This window comes from Clytia hemisphaerica, unplaced genomic scaffold (genome assembly GCF_902728285.1).
Source record: "Clytia hemisphaerica strain Z4C2 unplaced genomic scaffold, Clytia hemisphaerica genome assembly, whole genome shotgun sequence".
NCBI classification, from domain to species: domain Eukaryota; kingdom Metazoa; phylum Cnidaria; class Hydrozoa; order Leptothecata; family Clytiidae; genus Clytia; species Clytia hemisphaerica.
The window spans coordinates 581,241-597,145 of record NW_027104448.1 but is presented as its reverse complement, the minus strand read 5'-3'; the positions used below and the strand labels follow the sequence as shown (position 1 = coordinate 597,145).

The window sequence follows — 15,905 nt, the reverse complement described above, 5'->3', positions numbered from 1 at the left end:
TTCGAACTTAATTTCACGGATGACATGCAAATCCACGAAATTCGCGAAATTTAATCTCTACGAAAACTTATCCCATTAAAGCACACGCTTTTTTTATTAGAATAGTGTACTTTGACTGAGGGTGAGTATTATTCTTATTTTTCTATTATTCTAAACAATAGGCCTATTGTTCTAACTCTGAAATCTCACCCTGATATTCTTATAGAAGTTATTGTTATATAAAAAAGAAGCGTGTATAGGCTTTTTTATGAAATTTATAGCTTTTTGGACATTATCGCAATTTTGATTAAACCGCAGTTCTAATCATGCTCAAAATGTTTTAGTGCAAAAAAAACAATCAAAAACAATGCAAACAAAAGGAACATTCCAAACAGAAAAATAAATTGTTTACAAAAAAAAAAGATGAAAAAAGATTTGTTGTTTTAACATTAGTATTGCTTTGGGTCTTGGCAAATATTTATACAATTATGAAAGAAACAACAACATGGGAAATTTGAGAAGCACGGGGTAATTCATGTATATATGTGGAAATAGACACTATATATTTCTCTGCATTCTTTGTATAATCTAACACACTCATTGAACAATATTCTAAATATTTTTCTACAATTTGATCGAAAAAAAATCATGCTGAACTTTAAAACAAACTTTATATTAATAGTTCAATTATTGGTCCAATGCTCGTCAGCGCAGGAGAATTTTACCGATCTCATTAACGAGATAACCCCGAAAGTCTTTCCGGGTTACACAAATCCCGAAACGGAATTGGATGCAACATTTCTTGATGTTTATGATGGGAGTTCCGGTTGCATGGTTTATCCATCGTGTTTTGTTTTAATAGTTCCGGTTATCTTATCAGTTTTCTTTTTATGGAACTTTTGGAGAAACATTTAATGACAAATTTAAACGATCTGCATGGTCCTGAAAATGATCAAACGAGATATAAATCAGCTGGCACTAAACGTTCAAACATGATCCATCGAACGTCCAAATCATCCACCAAACGTTAAATGAATGTCAATACTATATTCTGCTGATTCTGTAATACACCCCCTACTCAGACCCGGTAGGATTTTTCAGCCAGTGGGGATAAAGATAACGGACTGAAGTTCGATGGGGTCTGATATTTCCATGTTTTTTATGGTTTGGAATTTCATTTCGCAGAAAATTCAGTGGGAATTGGAAAAACATTAAATTATTTTGAAGTGAAGATCTATTCGATCATTTATTTTAGTGGGGACAAAACTTTGAGGAAAATTTTCCACCGGGGATGATATTTTGGCCAGTTTTTCCAGTGGGTCTGTGAGAAGGGGGTGTTGCAGTGTTGTAATGACAAACACAACCAAATTATTGACTTGGGACAGCCTAATGAATGATATGTTGATTTAACCAAGAAAACCGTGGATACAGGAGAACAGAAAAAAAGTGCATCATGTATCCAAAATATTGCTTGTAATTTCCTTCAATAATTCATATTCTGATATTGCTGACGTTCTTTGGAAAAAGATCTTGGAGGACAATTTGACCATTCAGATAGCAGGAGATCGATCATGTGTTTTGAGGATATTATATAGTCTGAACGATCCGTCGGAAATGAAATGCGTTTGTTAACGACATACGACGCCTTTTCGTACCCCATTGCAATCGAGCAATACCTGATTGAGGGAACTCATCTACTTGTCATTTCAGTTCATGGGTTTCAATGCTTGTTAACTGCAGTTGATCAAACTCATCCGATTACTAACATCATCGTTCTAAAGATACCATATACCATTCAAGAACAATGGTTACGGGTCATTTGATTCAGTATTTTTTGAGCTTGCTTGTTAAGCTCTTGACAATCGCTGGACAGGTCTAAATTTGAAAGGGAATAAATCAGTGTTTTATTTTTTTTTGACATATATATATATAGTATGAAAAAATATAATGTTTTCTCCTGTCAGAACTACAAACAACAAAGAGTGGCCGAATTCTTTTTCCTCTTAGAGAGACGATGTTACAATGAAAGGGTAATTAGTCCTCTCTGGGTCCCTCTGTCTTTATCCTGGCTTGGGACAGGCTGACTGGTTTGAGTATATATATAACATTATAAAAAAAATATTGCGAGAATGAACAACCGTGAATAATTTTGAGCTTTTAGGAGAATTCTGTCTATGGAAACCCCTTCCCCTCCCAAAAAAATAAAAATAGAAATAGCTTATAAACCGTCGGGCACCTGTCAGGCAGATTGACCGGCGGGTATGTGCGGCGGTTACGATTTTGTTTTTCAAAATAGCAGAAATGCATGCACTGTATGGGTGGAAATTTCAGCAAATCCAGAGTTGAAAATTTGATAATAACGCACTGTAAGGGAATGAATTTCATCGTTTTTTGAGGCATCAATAAGGGTGTTTCTAAAAGTCAATTTTCTCGCCGCACAGCAAACCGTCTGTTGGTAAAACCAATGCCCCCGGGTATCAACCACGAGAGAAGCTCTTTATGGGACTCTAAGTAATAAGCTACCCATCTTTAGAAGTCTGATCATTTAGTACCTAAACTAATTTTTAGAGTTTTCAACTACAGTGGAGTTTCCATAACTCGAACACGCACGGGGAATACAAATTTGTTCGAGTTACGGAAATCTCGAGTTATGGTTTGTTCATAAGGCATTGTTTGCTAGAAAATTTGTTCGAGTTAAGGAGACATTTGAGTTGTAGAGGTTCGAGTTACAGAGTTTCTACAAGAATTAGGAAATATACCTTTAGCTGTGTTGTAAATAGCATTTTCTTCAAATCCTATCCTCACGAATGTTTGGTCTAAAGAATAATTCTACATTTCAATTTTTGCAAGCTTTCAAATGAGAAAGGTTTTTAAAGTACATGCTCTTTTATAAAAACAATTCTAAGCTCCAGATTTCAGAGATTACTTTGAAAGTACTGATTTTAAACCTATTGTAAGTTTTCAAGGAAAGAAACTAAACGTATTAAAAACATTGTAATAGCATTTAAGCTTGAAAATTTGAAATAATTTTTAAGAACAGACCAATCTGAGCCAAAATTTACTCGTTCTTATAAAAAAGTGTATACTCCCCGGTGCGTAATAAACATATGTGGGGGGGGTTCGGGCAGCTGGAAATCTTTTAATAAACAGGGGTTGGGAATCTTACTTCTGAATACATCTGAATAAGATGGAATACAGTGTGTCCAGAAAAAAACGAACGTTTTTACTTTTATTAGGACTGAAGTTCATACAAAAGTGATAGCTTTTGTTCATTTTAAAAGCAAACCCACTTCCCGAGGCAATCTGATAAATAACTTTATCAATTAGATCCCAAAAAGTTTATTGATGAAAAGGTCGATTTTTTCATTCATCTCTTAAATCGAAATCTGCGAAACGAGAAATCCAAGTTGAGTTAAAAAATAAAAACAATTGCCAATTAGAATAGTTACCTTGTAAATGGCACCGAGGCATCTTCAAGTTTTCCAAATACTTTGAAATCTCTGAAACGATGAAAATATGTTATTTTTAATCTAGTTTGGATCGTCCACCTCCTCCTTCACCATCCCTTATTTTCGAAGATATGTTGAATTCGGTGAATTTTCTATTCAAATTTTCCAACGATTTTCTGCTTTTTCACTGACACCCCTGTCTCAGTGACCTGATGAAGTTCTCGATACTATTGTCATCGGGATAGAACTGCTCCAAAACATTTCCGAAATTAGTACAAACACTTCATATCGGTAACAATCATCATATCAGGGCTGTCACGTTTGAACATGGTCTTAAAAAACACTAATGCGTACCTTTGTTGAAATCTTTAGATGCGTTTTTACACGTGTCGTTGAAAATTGTTGCATCGTCCGTTGCAACTAACCCTTTAACAAGAATAAAAACAGAGATGACCGAAAAACTTTCTCACGATCGAAGATAGAAAATGTTTTATGTATATATTAAGGCAAGAAATTTATAGGGGAAATTAATTTGGCAGATGGCCGAAAAAGTTTTTTCATAGGAAATTTACTTGGCGAGGCTTGGAAAATAAAACAGTTAGTTAAGTTAAAACAGCTTGGGTTAAAAACGCTATGAAATGTGAAAAACCTGTTTTAAGGCCTGATATAATTTGGGGAATGAATACAAAATTTGAATTTGTCGGATGGCGGGAAAAATCAAATTTAGCAGGAACTTGATTTGACGGATTTTGGCGATATCCTCAAACCTTTTAAAGATCTAAATGAAGACAAAGCATGGGCTCCTGGTGAGCCGTTTGAAGTGAGGTGAGCAAAAAGTTATAAAAAAACAGAATATTGACTGCAAGGTGAGCCCCCCCCCCCTGTTGCTGGGGCCCATGCAAAGAAGAAAGTTAATTTAATGGGTCAGATCCGAGCGGGGAGATAGTATAACAATATTAAGTTTTATCTTTTTTTTGCTGAAGCTGTCGTATGAAAAATTCTCAAAAAATCAGTCAGCAGGGAAGGCATGTTTGGTACCAAATAAGGATTATAAAAAATACAGCATACCATCAACAGCTAGTAAAGAAGGTACCATTTCTTTTAATTGGTCCACCATTTCAAATTTATTGCTGAATGTATCAACAACTGAAATTTTAAAGAAGAAAATATTACTCTGCTATAGAAAACAACTTAAAAAGTGGCTGCCGACCAAATAAATCTTTAATGAAACTAAAAGTAAAACGTGAAAGAAAAAATCTGAGACGGAAAATGTATTTTACACACCAAATTAGTACATATTGATGATAATATTTTGGAAAACTATGCAAAATTTTGAGACAGAAAAGCCTCTTTATATACTTCGTTGAGACAGAAATCCGTCTGAGACGCAAGAGAACCTTTAAAAGAGTTACATACACTACACAATATATTGTCAGACAATATTGATGATGTATGGCTGAATTCCGGCAATGTATTGTAAGCTCGATTTGCAATATTCCAACAATATAGGGGGATTATTTACAGTAAGAAAATTCCTTTTTATAATAGAGCACCTGTTGTTTACTCCGTACATTACGGTCCGTAAACTTTATTGCCGAATATTGCTCACCAATATATTGTGTAGTCTAAGTAGTCCTTAACACTAAGGTGTAGGTAAATCTGCTGAATTATAATCCGACATGTTTTATTGACTATCTATAACTTCATTGTCTTTACCTGGATTGGAAGCATTTTTGAGTTTATCTTCGATGACCAACGTATTCAACTTCTCCAATTTTGTCAAAGAAAGCATGCTATCCAAACTGTTTTATAAGAAAGATAGGTAGAAGCGATATCCATTTAAATATTTCTCAAAGAGGCATTTGAGAATATTTCCGTTATAAATATAAATATAAATGATAATTGTATATTAGGGGGCCCCACATTGATATTCTACGATTATTTACCAATCTCGATGTTACCGATTTCCTGTGTCGGTTATGCTACCATGCTACTGATCCCAAGCAGTACAGGTGGATATTACTGCAGGGTGTTGACCCATAGCCTGTAGTTATTGGTGTCTAATTTTGAATCTCAAAAAAAGCTAGTATTTAGTACTAAAGGAGGACCCCAACCAGTTTTTGTGATGGCGTGATAGGGACTTTTATCTAGCGTGACTACGTTGATATAAAATTATAAAATTATAGCATGATCCTACAAGAAGTTGATTTCTTCTTCTTCATTTTCCATCTTCATTTTTCCATTTTTTGAATGTTTTCCTTTGATGATAATATTCTACTCTGGAATACCTTTTTAACGAGCACAGAACCACTTTCTAATTCGAATTCTATCAAAAGTTGCAACCTCTATTGTTTCAACTGTAGATTATATTGAGACAGTAGACTCTGCTTTTGGGGTGTTTACTTCAAATTTGTCAAAGATAAATATTACCTTGTAAGAAAATTCCCCGAAACATCTAACATTTCTAAAGATTCCAAACTTTCAATGCCAGCTAAAAATGATAAAAATCAGTGTTTGATATATCGATTTATAAACGAATTCGATGTTTTTATGAATAATGTCAATCAATTTATTATCCCCCAAAAAAAGGTTGACAGAAAAATCGGTCAGTGAAGCCTATACTAGGTATTGGAACTTTTTATTACAAATAACGTATATCATATTGCATAGTGATCTATTTTAATGAATGGCAATGCTCCTAGTTCGATATTACCACAGGATTTTAACGCTTGTTCCTAGTCAGCTCTGTTCCAAACCTCATCTTTATATCAATTTGGTATTTATGCGATATTTTTTATGTTTTACATGAACTTACAGAGGGCAGACAAGCGATTACGGGCCAAATCAAGTATCCTCAATTGTGTCAACAACCCTATGGAAAGAACAAGCTAGATGCTGAATGGACCTACCTGATGAAGAAAGCTAGATAGCAATAAGGAGAAAAACGGAAACAATCCGTTAGAAAATATAATGTTTAGCGAAAAGGCATAACGCGTTAAATTTCATCATTGATTGTTGATGGGGAGCTAGGGAAGGGGAGAAGGGAAAAAGATATAGAAAGGTTGCAGAAATCAGTTTTATTGAAAATCGAATCATACTTGATGGTGGGAATTGCTATCAATGATGTTTTTTTTTTGTTGAGAAAAAACAAAGAAATGTTAGGAAAAAGTTCAATGAAAATCTGCAAAAACGGCGATTTCCGGCCGGAAAAAAATTGTTCTCAAAAAATCGAACTCGGTCATGTTTTGAGCATAGCGAATACACATCTTTCTGCAAAAAATCAGAAAAAAACTAAGACAATGATGAAAATTCGAGAAAATGTCAAAAAGCCGGTTTTTCCGGCATATTTTCGGCATTTTCGGCATTTTCCGCCGGAAAAAAATGTTTTTCGAAAATCGAGCTCCATCACATTTTAGGTATTGTCATTTTGCATCAGTGTGCAAAATTTCATAAAAAAATATAAATTACAGCTTGAGAAATTAAAGAAATACTGTCCTTCCGGCGAAAAAAGGTTGTTCCGGCAATTTTTAAATAGTTCCGGCTACAAAAATCAATTTTATTGAAAATTTAAACATGCTTGATGGTGGGCATTGCTATTAATAATGTTTTTGAATGAAAAAACAACCAATTATATGGAAAAAGTCCAATGAAAATCCAGAAAAACGGTGATTTCCGGCATTTTCGACCGGAAAAAAATGTTTCTCAAAAATCAGACTCGGTCATGTTTTGGCATTGTTAATACACATCTTTCAGCAAAAAATCAGAAAAGACTAATGATAAAATCTTGAGAAAATGCCAAAAAAACAGTATTTCCGGCATATTTCCGGCATTTTCGCCCGGAAATTTTTTTTCGAAAATTGGGCTCCGTCACATTTTGGGCAATGCCATTTTGCATCTTTGTGCCAAAAATCAGAAAGAACTAATGAGCCAATCTCGAGAAAAGCTGGTAACAGACGGACGGACGAACGGACAAAGGTTAATTTATAGGACCTCCAGGTAGGTCCAAAAAGAAGATTTATTATAATATTAGATGCCTGATTTTATTTTCCTTCGTCATTAAGTGACACCATTTCTTGTTTTGTGCTGACTATCATTTCTTATTTAAACTGATTTAGATTAGTTAATTTTCAAATTCAAATCAACCGTCAATGTACCCCTAGATCATGAAGGTACAATACATCCCTGTGTCATAGACTTGCATTTCCCGATGGGAAAAATACACTAAAATCATTTTAGATAAATTAAAACATTGATTGCATCCCTATTAAAAAAAAAAAATGCATTACAATACCATCCCCACTGAATTTTTGAGCTGGGAAAAAAATGGAATTGCTACCCCAATTGGGATTTGGATAGAAATAGAAAAAAGAAAAGAAAAGACAATAAAAACGATAAAACCTTCATGATCAAAAATTTGTGAATGAACATACTTAAAGCCATAACACTTGGAATATTGTTTCCAGACAAATCCAAAATCATCAAATTCAAACATCTCCCTAATGCACTAATGTCAAATATGCCTGGAAATAAAGATTTATTAAAAATCTAAATAAAATATAGCAGGAGCTATAGAAAGTAAAATTCAAGTTTGATCAAGTGCTTTAAAGCCAGGTTAACCATATTTGAATTGAGGTCTAAATTTCTATAAAATGAATGCTGAGCTTGCTAAAAAATCGCAGCGTTAAATATAACTTATTAAAACAAAATAGCAGTTGATTGAATGAGACAATAGATGTCTCCTTTCTAAATATATATAATGCAGATCAATATAGAACCATAAAATCTTTAATGGATCAAGTAAATATTCTCCATTGCTTTTTCAAGATCAGCAAACAACTTCATATATGTATAGATTGGCGTTTTCAGACAGGTTTTCTCAAACAAATTTTTTCACCTTGATTTGACAAATCCATTACGTAAATTGTTTCCACGTCAAACTCATTCTTCTTCTTTTTGAGAGATTCCTCTGTTATCCTGTTCATTCTAAGGACATAATCAAATGAACAAACAAATTAATTACTGGTACAGTAAATAGTTTAATGACAAATCATTAGGTAGTATGATATTATACTTCACAACCTATTCCAGACAGTACTAATCAATAAATTTGGTTATCAAAGTAATCGATAATGATCACAGTAATCGAACATAATTTCAATTCGATTATCATCGATCATTATTGATTACTTCGATCACAATTGAACCTTCGATTAGTATTGCAGAAAAATAGTACAATGTCCCATCCGCAACAAAAGCTCCATTTATGCTAACAAGTCAAGATCTGGGAACTAGATGACCCCCATTTTTGTTTTGTTGTGACATATTAAATGGTTTCTTGCGTTAAAGACATTTATTGCCTTTAAATAATCTATTTTGAATTTTTTAACTGGTAAAAACTAATACGGTCCAAAAATTTGTTCCGTCCGCAACGGCACAAAAGTCTTAATTTCTCTTTTTTTGAGACAACTTTAATGTTCTAACTGTATCAAGCCAATGAACTATAGGGAACCACATGCTTTTGGCAGCAGTATCATTTTTCTTGACTTTACATGTACTAGCTATGAGTGAAAAACTTTTTGTCCTGTCCGCAACAAAGTTTCCCGTCCGCAGCATTTTTCTCAAGATTGGGGGGCTGTAACAAAAAAATTCTATAACAATTCAAGGAAGGCTATTTAGTAGAGTTCACAAAAATGTGAAGTTCTTAGAAATTGCATTTGCCAAAGTTGAGTTATGGGTCCTCAAAAAGTGCCTGATGCGGACGGGACTATTTTTCTGCAATTCACCCATCTGATGAGCCCAACTGACAGAAATTGAAATTACATAATTTATCGTGGAAATGAATAAAACAAACGCTTGGGAAATAAAAAAACAAACTTTTTAAGGATGTTTGATGTTAAGCTTTTTGAATATCAAGGATTGTTAGGAACTGATCTATGGTGCCTGATAATATGCTTCTTCTGATGACGTGATGTATAAATGACCATGCTAATGGTAATGAATGGTCATCAATAATTGTCTTTTTTGGACATGCCCTAAGTCACATGAAGGCCATTTCTATTTATGTTGATAATTTTTCAAGCTCAAAAATTTACGAAAAAGTTTCAAGGCGGTATTAGAGTCCCCTCCCCATTTGGTGACCAGTCTAGAGTTGTTTGCAACCGAATGTTTTTCAACCCAAAAAAGTCATACGTAAAAACAAACCTCTGGATAATTTCTTTTAGTAGTTATCTTCCTCGACCTACCTTTTTGCCGTAGTGTGTAAAAAAAATTCTAGAAAATCCGGGCGAAAGATTCCAGTTTGCGCAAAAAAGCACCCAATAAAACTTTTTTTTTTTTGGAAAAAAATAAAAATGCTTTGTTTTTCTCTCTAAGAAGATTGCCTCAAAAAAAATCAAAAGTAAAAGATAGAGAGCTGGAGAGCATATCCAAACTCGTCTAAATGTTGGCTGAAAAGGATTTTTCAAAAAGTCAAACGTAAGTGAGAAAACAACTGCAACACTGCACTGTACTGGCTGGCATGATAAAAAATAATCGCGGACCTTGACTTGTACCGTCCCACAAAGAGATCAAGTAAGAGCGACTGGGTTAGATACCTGATGATCAAAATTTTATCCAATTCTATCCTCTTTCTTGACGACGATCTCGCGATTTTGACCAGTTTTGACAGCAGTTCTGTTCTTACTGTCTTATCGTTTTTTTGCTTGGCTTGGTGGTAGGATTCCTTTGCTTTGGTATACCTTTTTGCTTCGCGACGGCCATTTATTTACTCCTTTCCTAATACCATTCAATTCTTTTTATACAGGTCAAGCGATCAAATATGTGTCATGTTTGTTCTAGGATTTCTTGCGCTCTTTGTGACTTTGTAGATACTTATTATTGGAGAACTCTCACCCTACCCTTTTCGATATATTGAGAAATAATCAGTAGCATGTACCTCAATCAGTTAGGTTTTATTTTACATGGTTTTCCCGAAGTCGTGGTGGCGGGAAATTCTCCAGGCCGTGTTTACAGTACAACATTTTTTCAATCGCCAAGAATTTTTTGTGAAATCTTTATGCTTTCTCTTTGGTATTTTTGTAAGTATTTATTGTAGCAAACTTAAGCTTACACATAAGTTTTTAGGAAAATAAGATGGGATTTTTTATATCACTCATAACAGTATGAGAAGCAGATAGCTTTACATCCAGCTCTATAACCCATTTTCTCTTCCTCCAGTCAGGACGACCCTGCCTGTGCCCCGGACAGTCCGGGGCAAATGTCTGGGGTCTGAAAAAAATAACTTTTTCCCCGGACCTATGTCCGGGGCTCCAATTTTTGCGCCATAAATTTACCCCGTATGAATTAGAAAAAAGCCCGCGCGGTCAGCGATTCTATAAAAAGCGACCGCGCGGGCTGTCTGGGGCGTCCAGGGTAGTCTCTCAAAAACAAATAATACGGACCCCGGGCACGCATAAAAAAAAACCCGGACTGTCCAGGGCATAGGCAGGGTCGTCAGTCAGGCACATCCATCCTGGCAAATGAACAGGGTGAGCATTTACATGGGGTATTCGTCACCCAGTGTAAATGAGATAGGACGTCTCAGGCTAAAAGCGTGAAAATGAATAAACATGAACTTCGAACTGAAAAAGGGAAAAAAGTAAGAAAACTGGGAACTTTATTTTTTCGTTAAAAGTTTCTTCAATCTTCGAAGACAAAATTGACCCATGGAATAAAAATTTCATCTATGCAGTTCTTTGAAATGAAGCAAAATATTTCCATATATCGGTTCAATTAAACTGGGTATTCGGCGCTATTACGTCACTTTCGTTTTCGACCCCGTTCATTTGCCAATGGTCGCAAGTGAAAAATACCCCGTTCATTTGCCAGGATGTGCCTGGCTGTCCTCGGTTTTCTCTCTTTCCATTTCTCACTCCTTCCTTCTTCCTTTTCTCTTCATATCTTCGTCTTCTGATACCTTGTCTCGTTCAGAAACAAAACAGTACCATCTCCTCCCTCTGCATTTGTTTGCACTTGTGAATACTAAACCTTAGGCTACTCCGAGTCCACTGGTTCTCTGAACTATTCTTCGTGTGTTTCCCTTCCGTTTTCTCATTCACTGACTACTAAACTAATTAGGGAAATATTACCTTACTCATTTTTATCAGCACATAATATTATTAGTACATAACTTGAGCTAACATTTTATTTGCATCGTCAAAAGAGACATATACATATTTTATCTGTCACCCTGTATATAGTAAAGTATAAACCGGTAAATATATTTATCTATCTATCTATCTATCTATCTGTGTATAAAAAACACAACAGAAATTTTATCTGATCTGTTTTTTTTCACTAGCTACACCTAGCTACAGGCCCCACAAAATGACCGTAAAAGAGGGGGAGGCTGAAGGCTCAAAGAGATGAAATTCGCCAGACATTTGAGGAAAAGAATCTCATTTGCTCAAAAGTGGGGAGGCTGAAGCTGTCTCCCCAGCACACAGTACAGTCGCAAGTCGCAGTCTCCCCAGCTTTCATCAGGCGCGACCTGAGCTACACTTAACTTAGTCTCTTTGTTACGTTTAAGTCTGTTAAAGGTGTGAGGGAAATGAGGATTCCAAGGTAAAAATTTTAGTATGTTCTTTCTATTCATATCATGATATTATACCATCACCCTAAAAATATTTTGTCAAAAAAAGATCCCTATCTAAAGTTAACAGCTTAAAACCCACTTTCCATAACCCATCGCAGACAAAAACGCATTTGCTTAGGCGGTCATCGAAAAATTGTTCTATTCGCGTCACCCGCCCACATCAAATTTTCCGCTGATTTTCGGCTAGTTCGAAACGCAGTTTCAGGTTTCAGGTTACAGGTTCAGGTTTCAGGTTAAAGGTTCAGGTTTCAGGTTACAGGTTCAGGTTTCAGGTTACAGGTTAAAACGGAATAATTGCCAGACCAGATATATAATTTCGACTTGAAGTTTGCAGACTAGATAAAAAAATACTTAATTATTTTTCTCTTTTCTGTGTATGTTAAAAGTTTTTTTTTCTAACATGTATATGGTTTTCTTCTGTATATATTTCTGGTATACCTCTTGTGGGTGATAAAAGAGAAAAATTGACCGGCTAAAAACGCTGTACGTACGGCCCGGCAATCGTTCGTACGGGGACTTCCTGCAGCGTACCTTGCGCGGCCCGTAGCCCGGCAACCGGTGACAGTGGAGTGATGAAATTTGGCATGCTTTCCCCCTTCGACATGCTTGACGTCTCCAGAAAGTTTCAAGTCGTGAGACTTACCCAGTCTGCCGCTTGGGGAGGGGGGTTATTTATTACTGTCCCGTACGGGTCCTTTACGGTCCCGTAGCGCCCTTCCGTCAACTTTTCAGGACTTGGGACCTATTTTTTCGGAATCTACACACAAAAAAACATGAAATTTCGAAACCTGGATAAAATTCTTAAAAGTGACCTTACCTCGGTTCGATCCGGGGACCCCTAGTGCGTGAACCCTACACGTTGTACCACTGGGCCAACTTCAATTCTCAACGATGTCATTCCTTCGCTACCTTGTATTGGCCCAGAGCTCAATAGGGACCCCTCAGAGTATTTTTTTAGACTTGGCTGAAGGTTTACGTCAGTAACAAGTGGTTCACGAGCTGTAGAAACGTCTCACTGCTTTCCATCCCACCAGGGTCTGGTACGAGTTCTGACCCCCTCCCTTCCCTTCCCATGAACTTTTCAGGACTTCGGACCACTTTTTTTGGAATCTACTCCCAAGAAAACATAAAATATCAAAACCTGGTCAAAAATTTGACCCGAACCGGATCGGATTCGATCAGGGGATCCACAGTGCGTGAACTTCGGATTAGAAACACCGGTCTGTAAAATGAATATTAAGTCAGTAACATGGGATCATCCCCCCCCAGGAAGATGGGGGGGGGAATCAGATTTTGGTGCCAGGGGGGAAGTGAAATTTTCAAGCTTGATGGGGGGAGAAAGGCGAATAGGGGGTATATTCAGTCCTCTACCTAGTGGGGGGAGTAATAGGATAAATACAGACCTTTCCTGGTGTGTTTGGGCATTCAGGCTTATGAGCCTGTCTTTCTAGGGATTTTGAGAGTCTTTTTTTTTGCTATAGTAGCTTGCGAATTGAGGCGAGTCTGGATCATCACTTCGCAACCCTTATACAATACGGCTAGGGGGATTTCCCAATTGGGGGGAGCACGAATTTTAAAGACAGGTGGGGGGGAAAGGCCAGATGGGGGATTTTAGCTCTTATTAGGGGGGACCAAAAAGCTGGAGGACGCCATGTAAATTGAACGCGTTTCAAAATAAAAACAGACATTTTACTTTGTATGATAATTCAATGACTACTAACAATTATAGAATGATTTATATATTGTCGAAACCGCAAAGCTCCACTCTACACGTTGGGATATTTTATTTTTGAAATTTCCATAAAAAAGATTTAACCTGTAACCTGAAACCTGAACCTGTAACCTGAAACCTGAAACCTGAACCTGCGTTTCGAACTAGCCGGCTGATTTTCCGGTGCGGAGATGCGGAAAAAAATGCGGAAAAGCAATTTGTTCTTTTAAAGTATAGCTTTTTTCTCAATTGCTCTGACGATCATCGAAAAATTTTTTTGCTCGCGTTACTACCCGCCCCTGAGTTACTGGCATGATTAAAAAAAACCCGGGAATGTTTTAGAGCGGCCGTCCGCCCGCATGCATTTTTAACACCCGTTGCAACGCGAACAGAGCATTTTTTCGATGACCGCCTTACCTCCCAAACAATTTCATACACAACAGTGTCCGAGCGCACATTTTCCCAGGCAGTTTCCGAGACGTTTGAACAGGTGAATTGTCTTTAAAATTCCTGTACTTCCTGTACGAACCTACGGTTCTCAGTCAGGAGTAATACCTTAAACAAGGCATATACCTTGTTCAAGTAAGAATTCCAAAATTAGTGGGAGTATTTCCCAAACTAGGAAAAAGGGCACTCTCTCGTCTATACCATAGGAAAGAGCACGAAAAACTGAATTCCCATGGTGATTTTTAGAAAATTCCACAGCCGGAATTGATCACAATCTTCAATTTTGAAACAACCTTAAAGTCCAGTCTACATGAAACGAAAATCAGCTTTTTTAAAGGGTGTAGGAAGAGCTTTACACATAAAATACAAAACAATTTAAATGGTACCCAACGTTTTTCAAGAAATCTTTAAAAATACCTTGAACAAGGTACCCTTACCTTGAACAATATGCATGTACTTTGTTTAAGGTAAATCCTAAACAAGGTATACACCTTGTTTAAGGTATTATTAACTATTCTTCTTTGCTTCGTGTCTTCGTCCCCTGAATTTATGGTACCAAACCTAGTTCCAAAGATAAAACAAAGATAAAAAAAGATTCCGTCTGTAGATTTTGATAATTTTTTCACTACTTGGTCAATCAAAGACTCCTTTTTCCTATGTGCTAAAATTCAAGATGCCCTTTTTCCTATACCACACTTTTAAAATCAACGTTTTTTCAGGAAATCTTAAAAAATACAAGGTATACGCCTTGTTTAAGGTATTACTCCTGACTGGTTTTGGATGAGAGGAGGACAGAGAGGCCAGGTTGTTATTATTAATTTTGGAGGTGAAAATCCCAAATTTTAAAGCCTGATCATCAACAACCCACATCTTCGGGCCAAACCATGGGTCGTGCTTTGAAAACCCTGTGTTTTCATTTCAAGAAATGCTGAGTCATTGATGATGCAATTTAATCAGCAGTGAAAGATCTGGAAAGTTCTTTTAAAGAGAAAAGCGGTCATTGGGTAAAACTGATAATATTGTTAATTTGTAAAACTCAAATTCCATTAACAAGAAATTGCATAGTTTTTCTCCTGTAAAATTTGACGCTTGCCTTTGAAACGATTTCTCAGGGTGATGAACGAGGTCTCAGGGTGATGAACTGATGAACAGGGTTTCAATGTGCATTTTGTAGAACAACCCTACCGTAGAGTCCTTTAATATCAACATGCGTCTTGTTATTTCGACATAGCTGTAGGCTAGTCTTCGAAATAAAAAATCAAACATAAACAAATACATACCAAAGTTATGAATCAATCACTAAATTGTACTCTCCCTATCACGTCACAGATTGTTGAAATGTAAGAAACGTGAAGTGGTTTTTTTTCGAAAAGAAAACTTTAACGATGTAGTCACTAAAAACTAATTAGCATGCTTTCATTCAACAGAACGAAGATATCCAAATCAAAACAACATTTTGCACGCGAGGATTTTTTTAGTAGACCTTTTTACCGTGAACCGAAAATAATAAAAAGAACCCGGTTTCCTTTTGAATTTAATGTGACCGCCATACTGGCCATCACGGCGTGCGACCTCTTAGCGTCTAGAGCGTGTGTTTTTTCTACCCTTCCTCTGTTTGCAATCTCTGAAAAAGGAAATTTTCATATAGTTTTTAACATGTTTACGATTGTCTTTATTTTTTGTTACA

At 36.2% G+C, this 15,905-nt stretch overlaps 1 protein-coding gene across 1 annotated transcript; it reads right to left on the bottom strand.

The window, feature by feature from the left end:
• Window positions 1-521: 521 nt before the first annotated feature.
• LOC136821014 (leucine-rich repeat-containing protein 61-like) lies at window positions 522-10,189 on the bottom strand. The gene is made up of 11 exons (XM_067077248.1): window positions 10,022-10,189; window positions 8,323-8,411; window positions 7,859-7,948; window positions 6,244-6,300; window positions 5,859-5,919; window positions 5,145-5,230; window positions 4,497-4,574; window positions 3,783-3,854; window positions 3,429-3,479; window positions 2,739-2,795; window positions 522-1,854 (listed from the first exon to the last, which is right to left on the bottom strand). The coding sequence occupies exons 2-11, from the start codon at window positions 8,408-8,410 to the stop codon at window positions 1,775-1,777; spliced, it is 720 nt and encodes a 239-aa protein (XP_066933349.1). The 5' UTR covers window position 8,411; window positions 10,022-10,189; the 3' UTR covers window positions 522-1,774.
• Window positions 10,190-15,905: the final 5,716 nt, after the last annotated feature.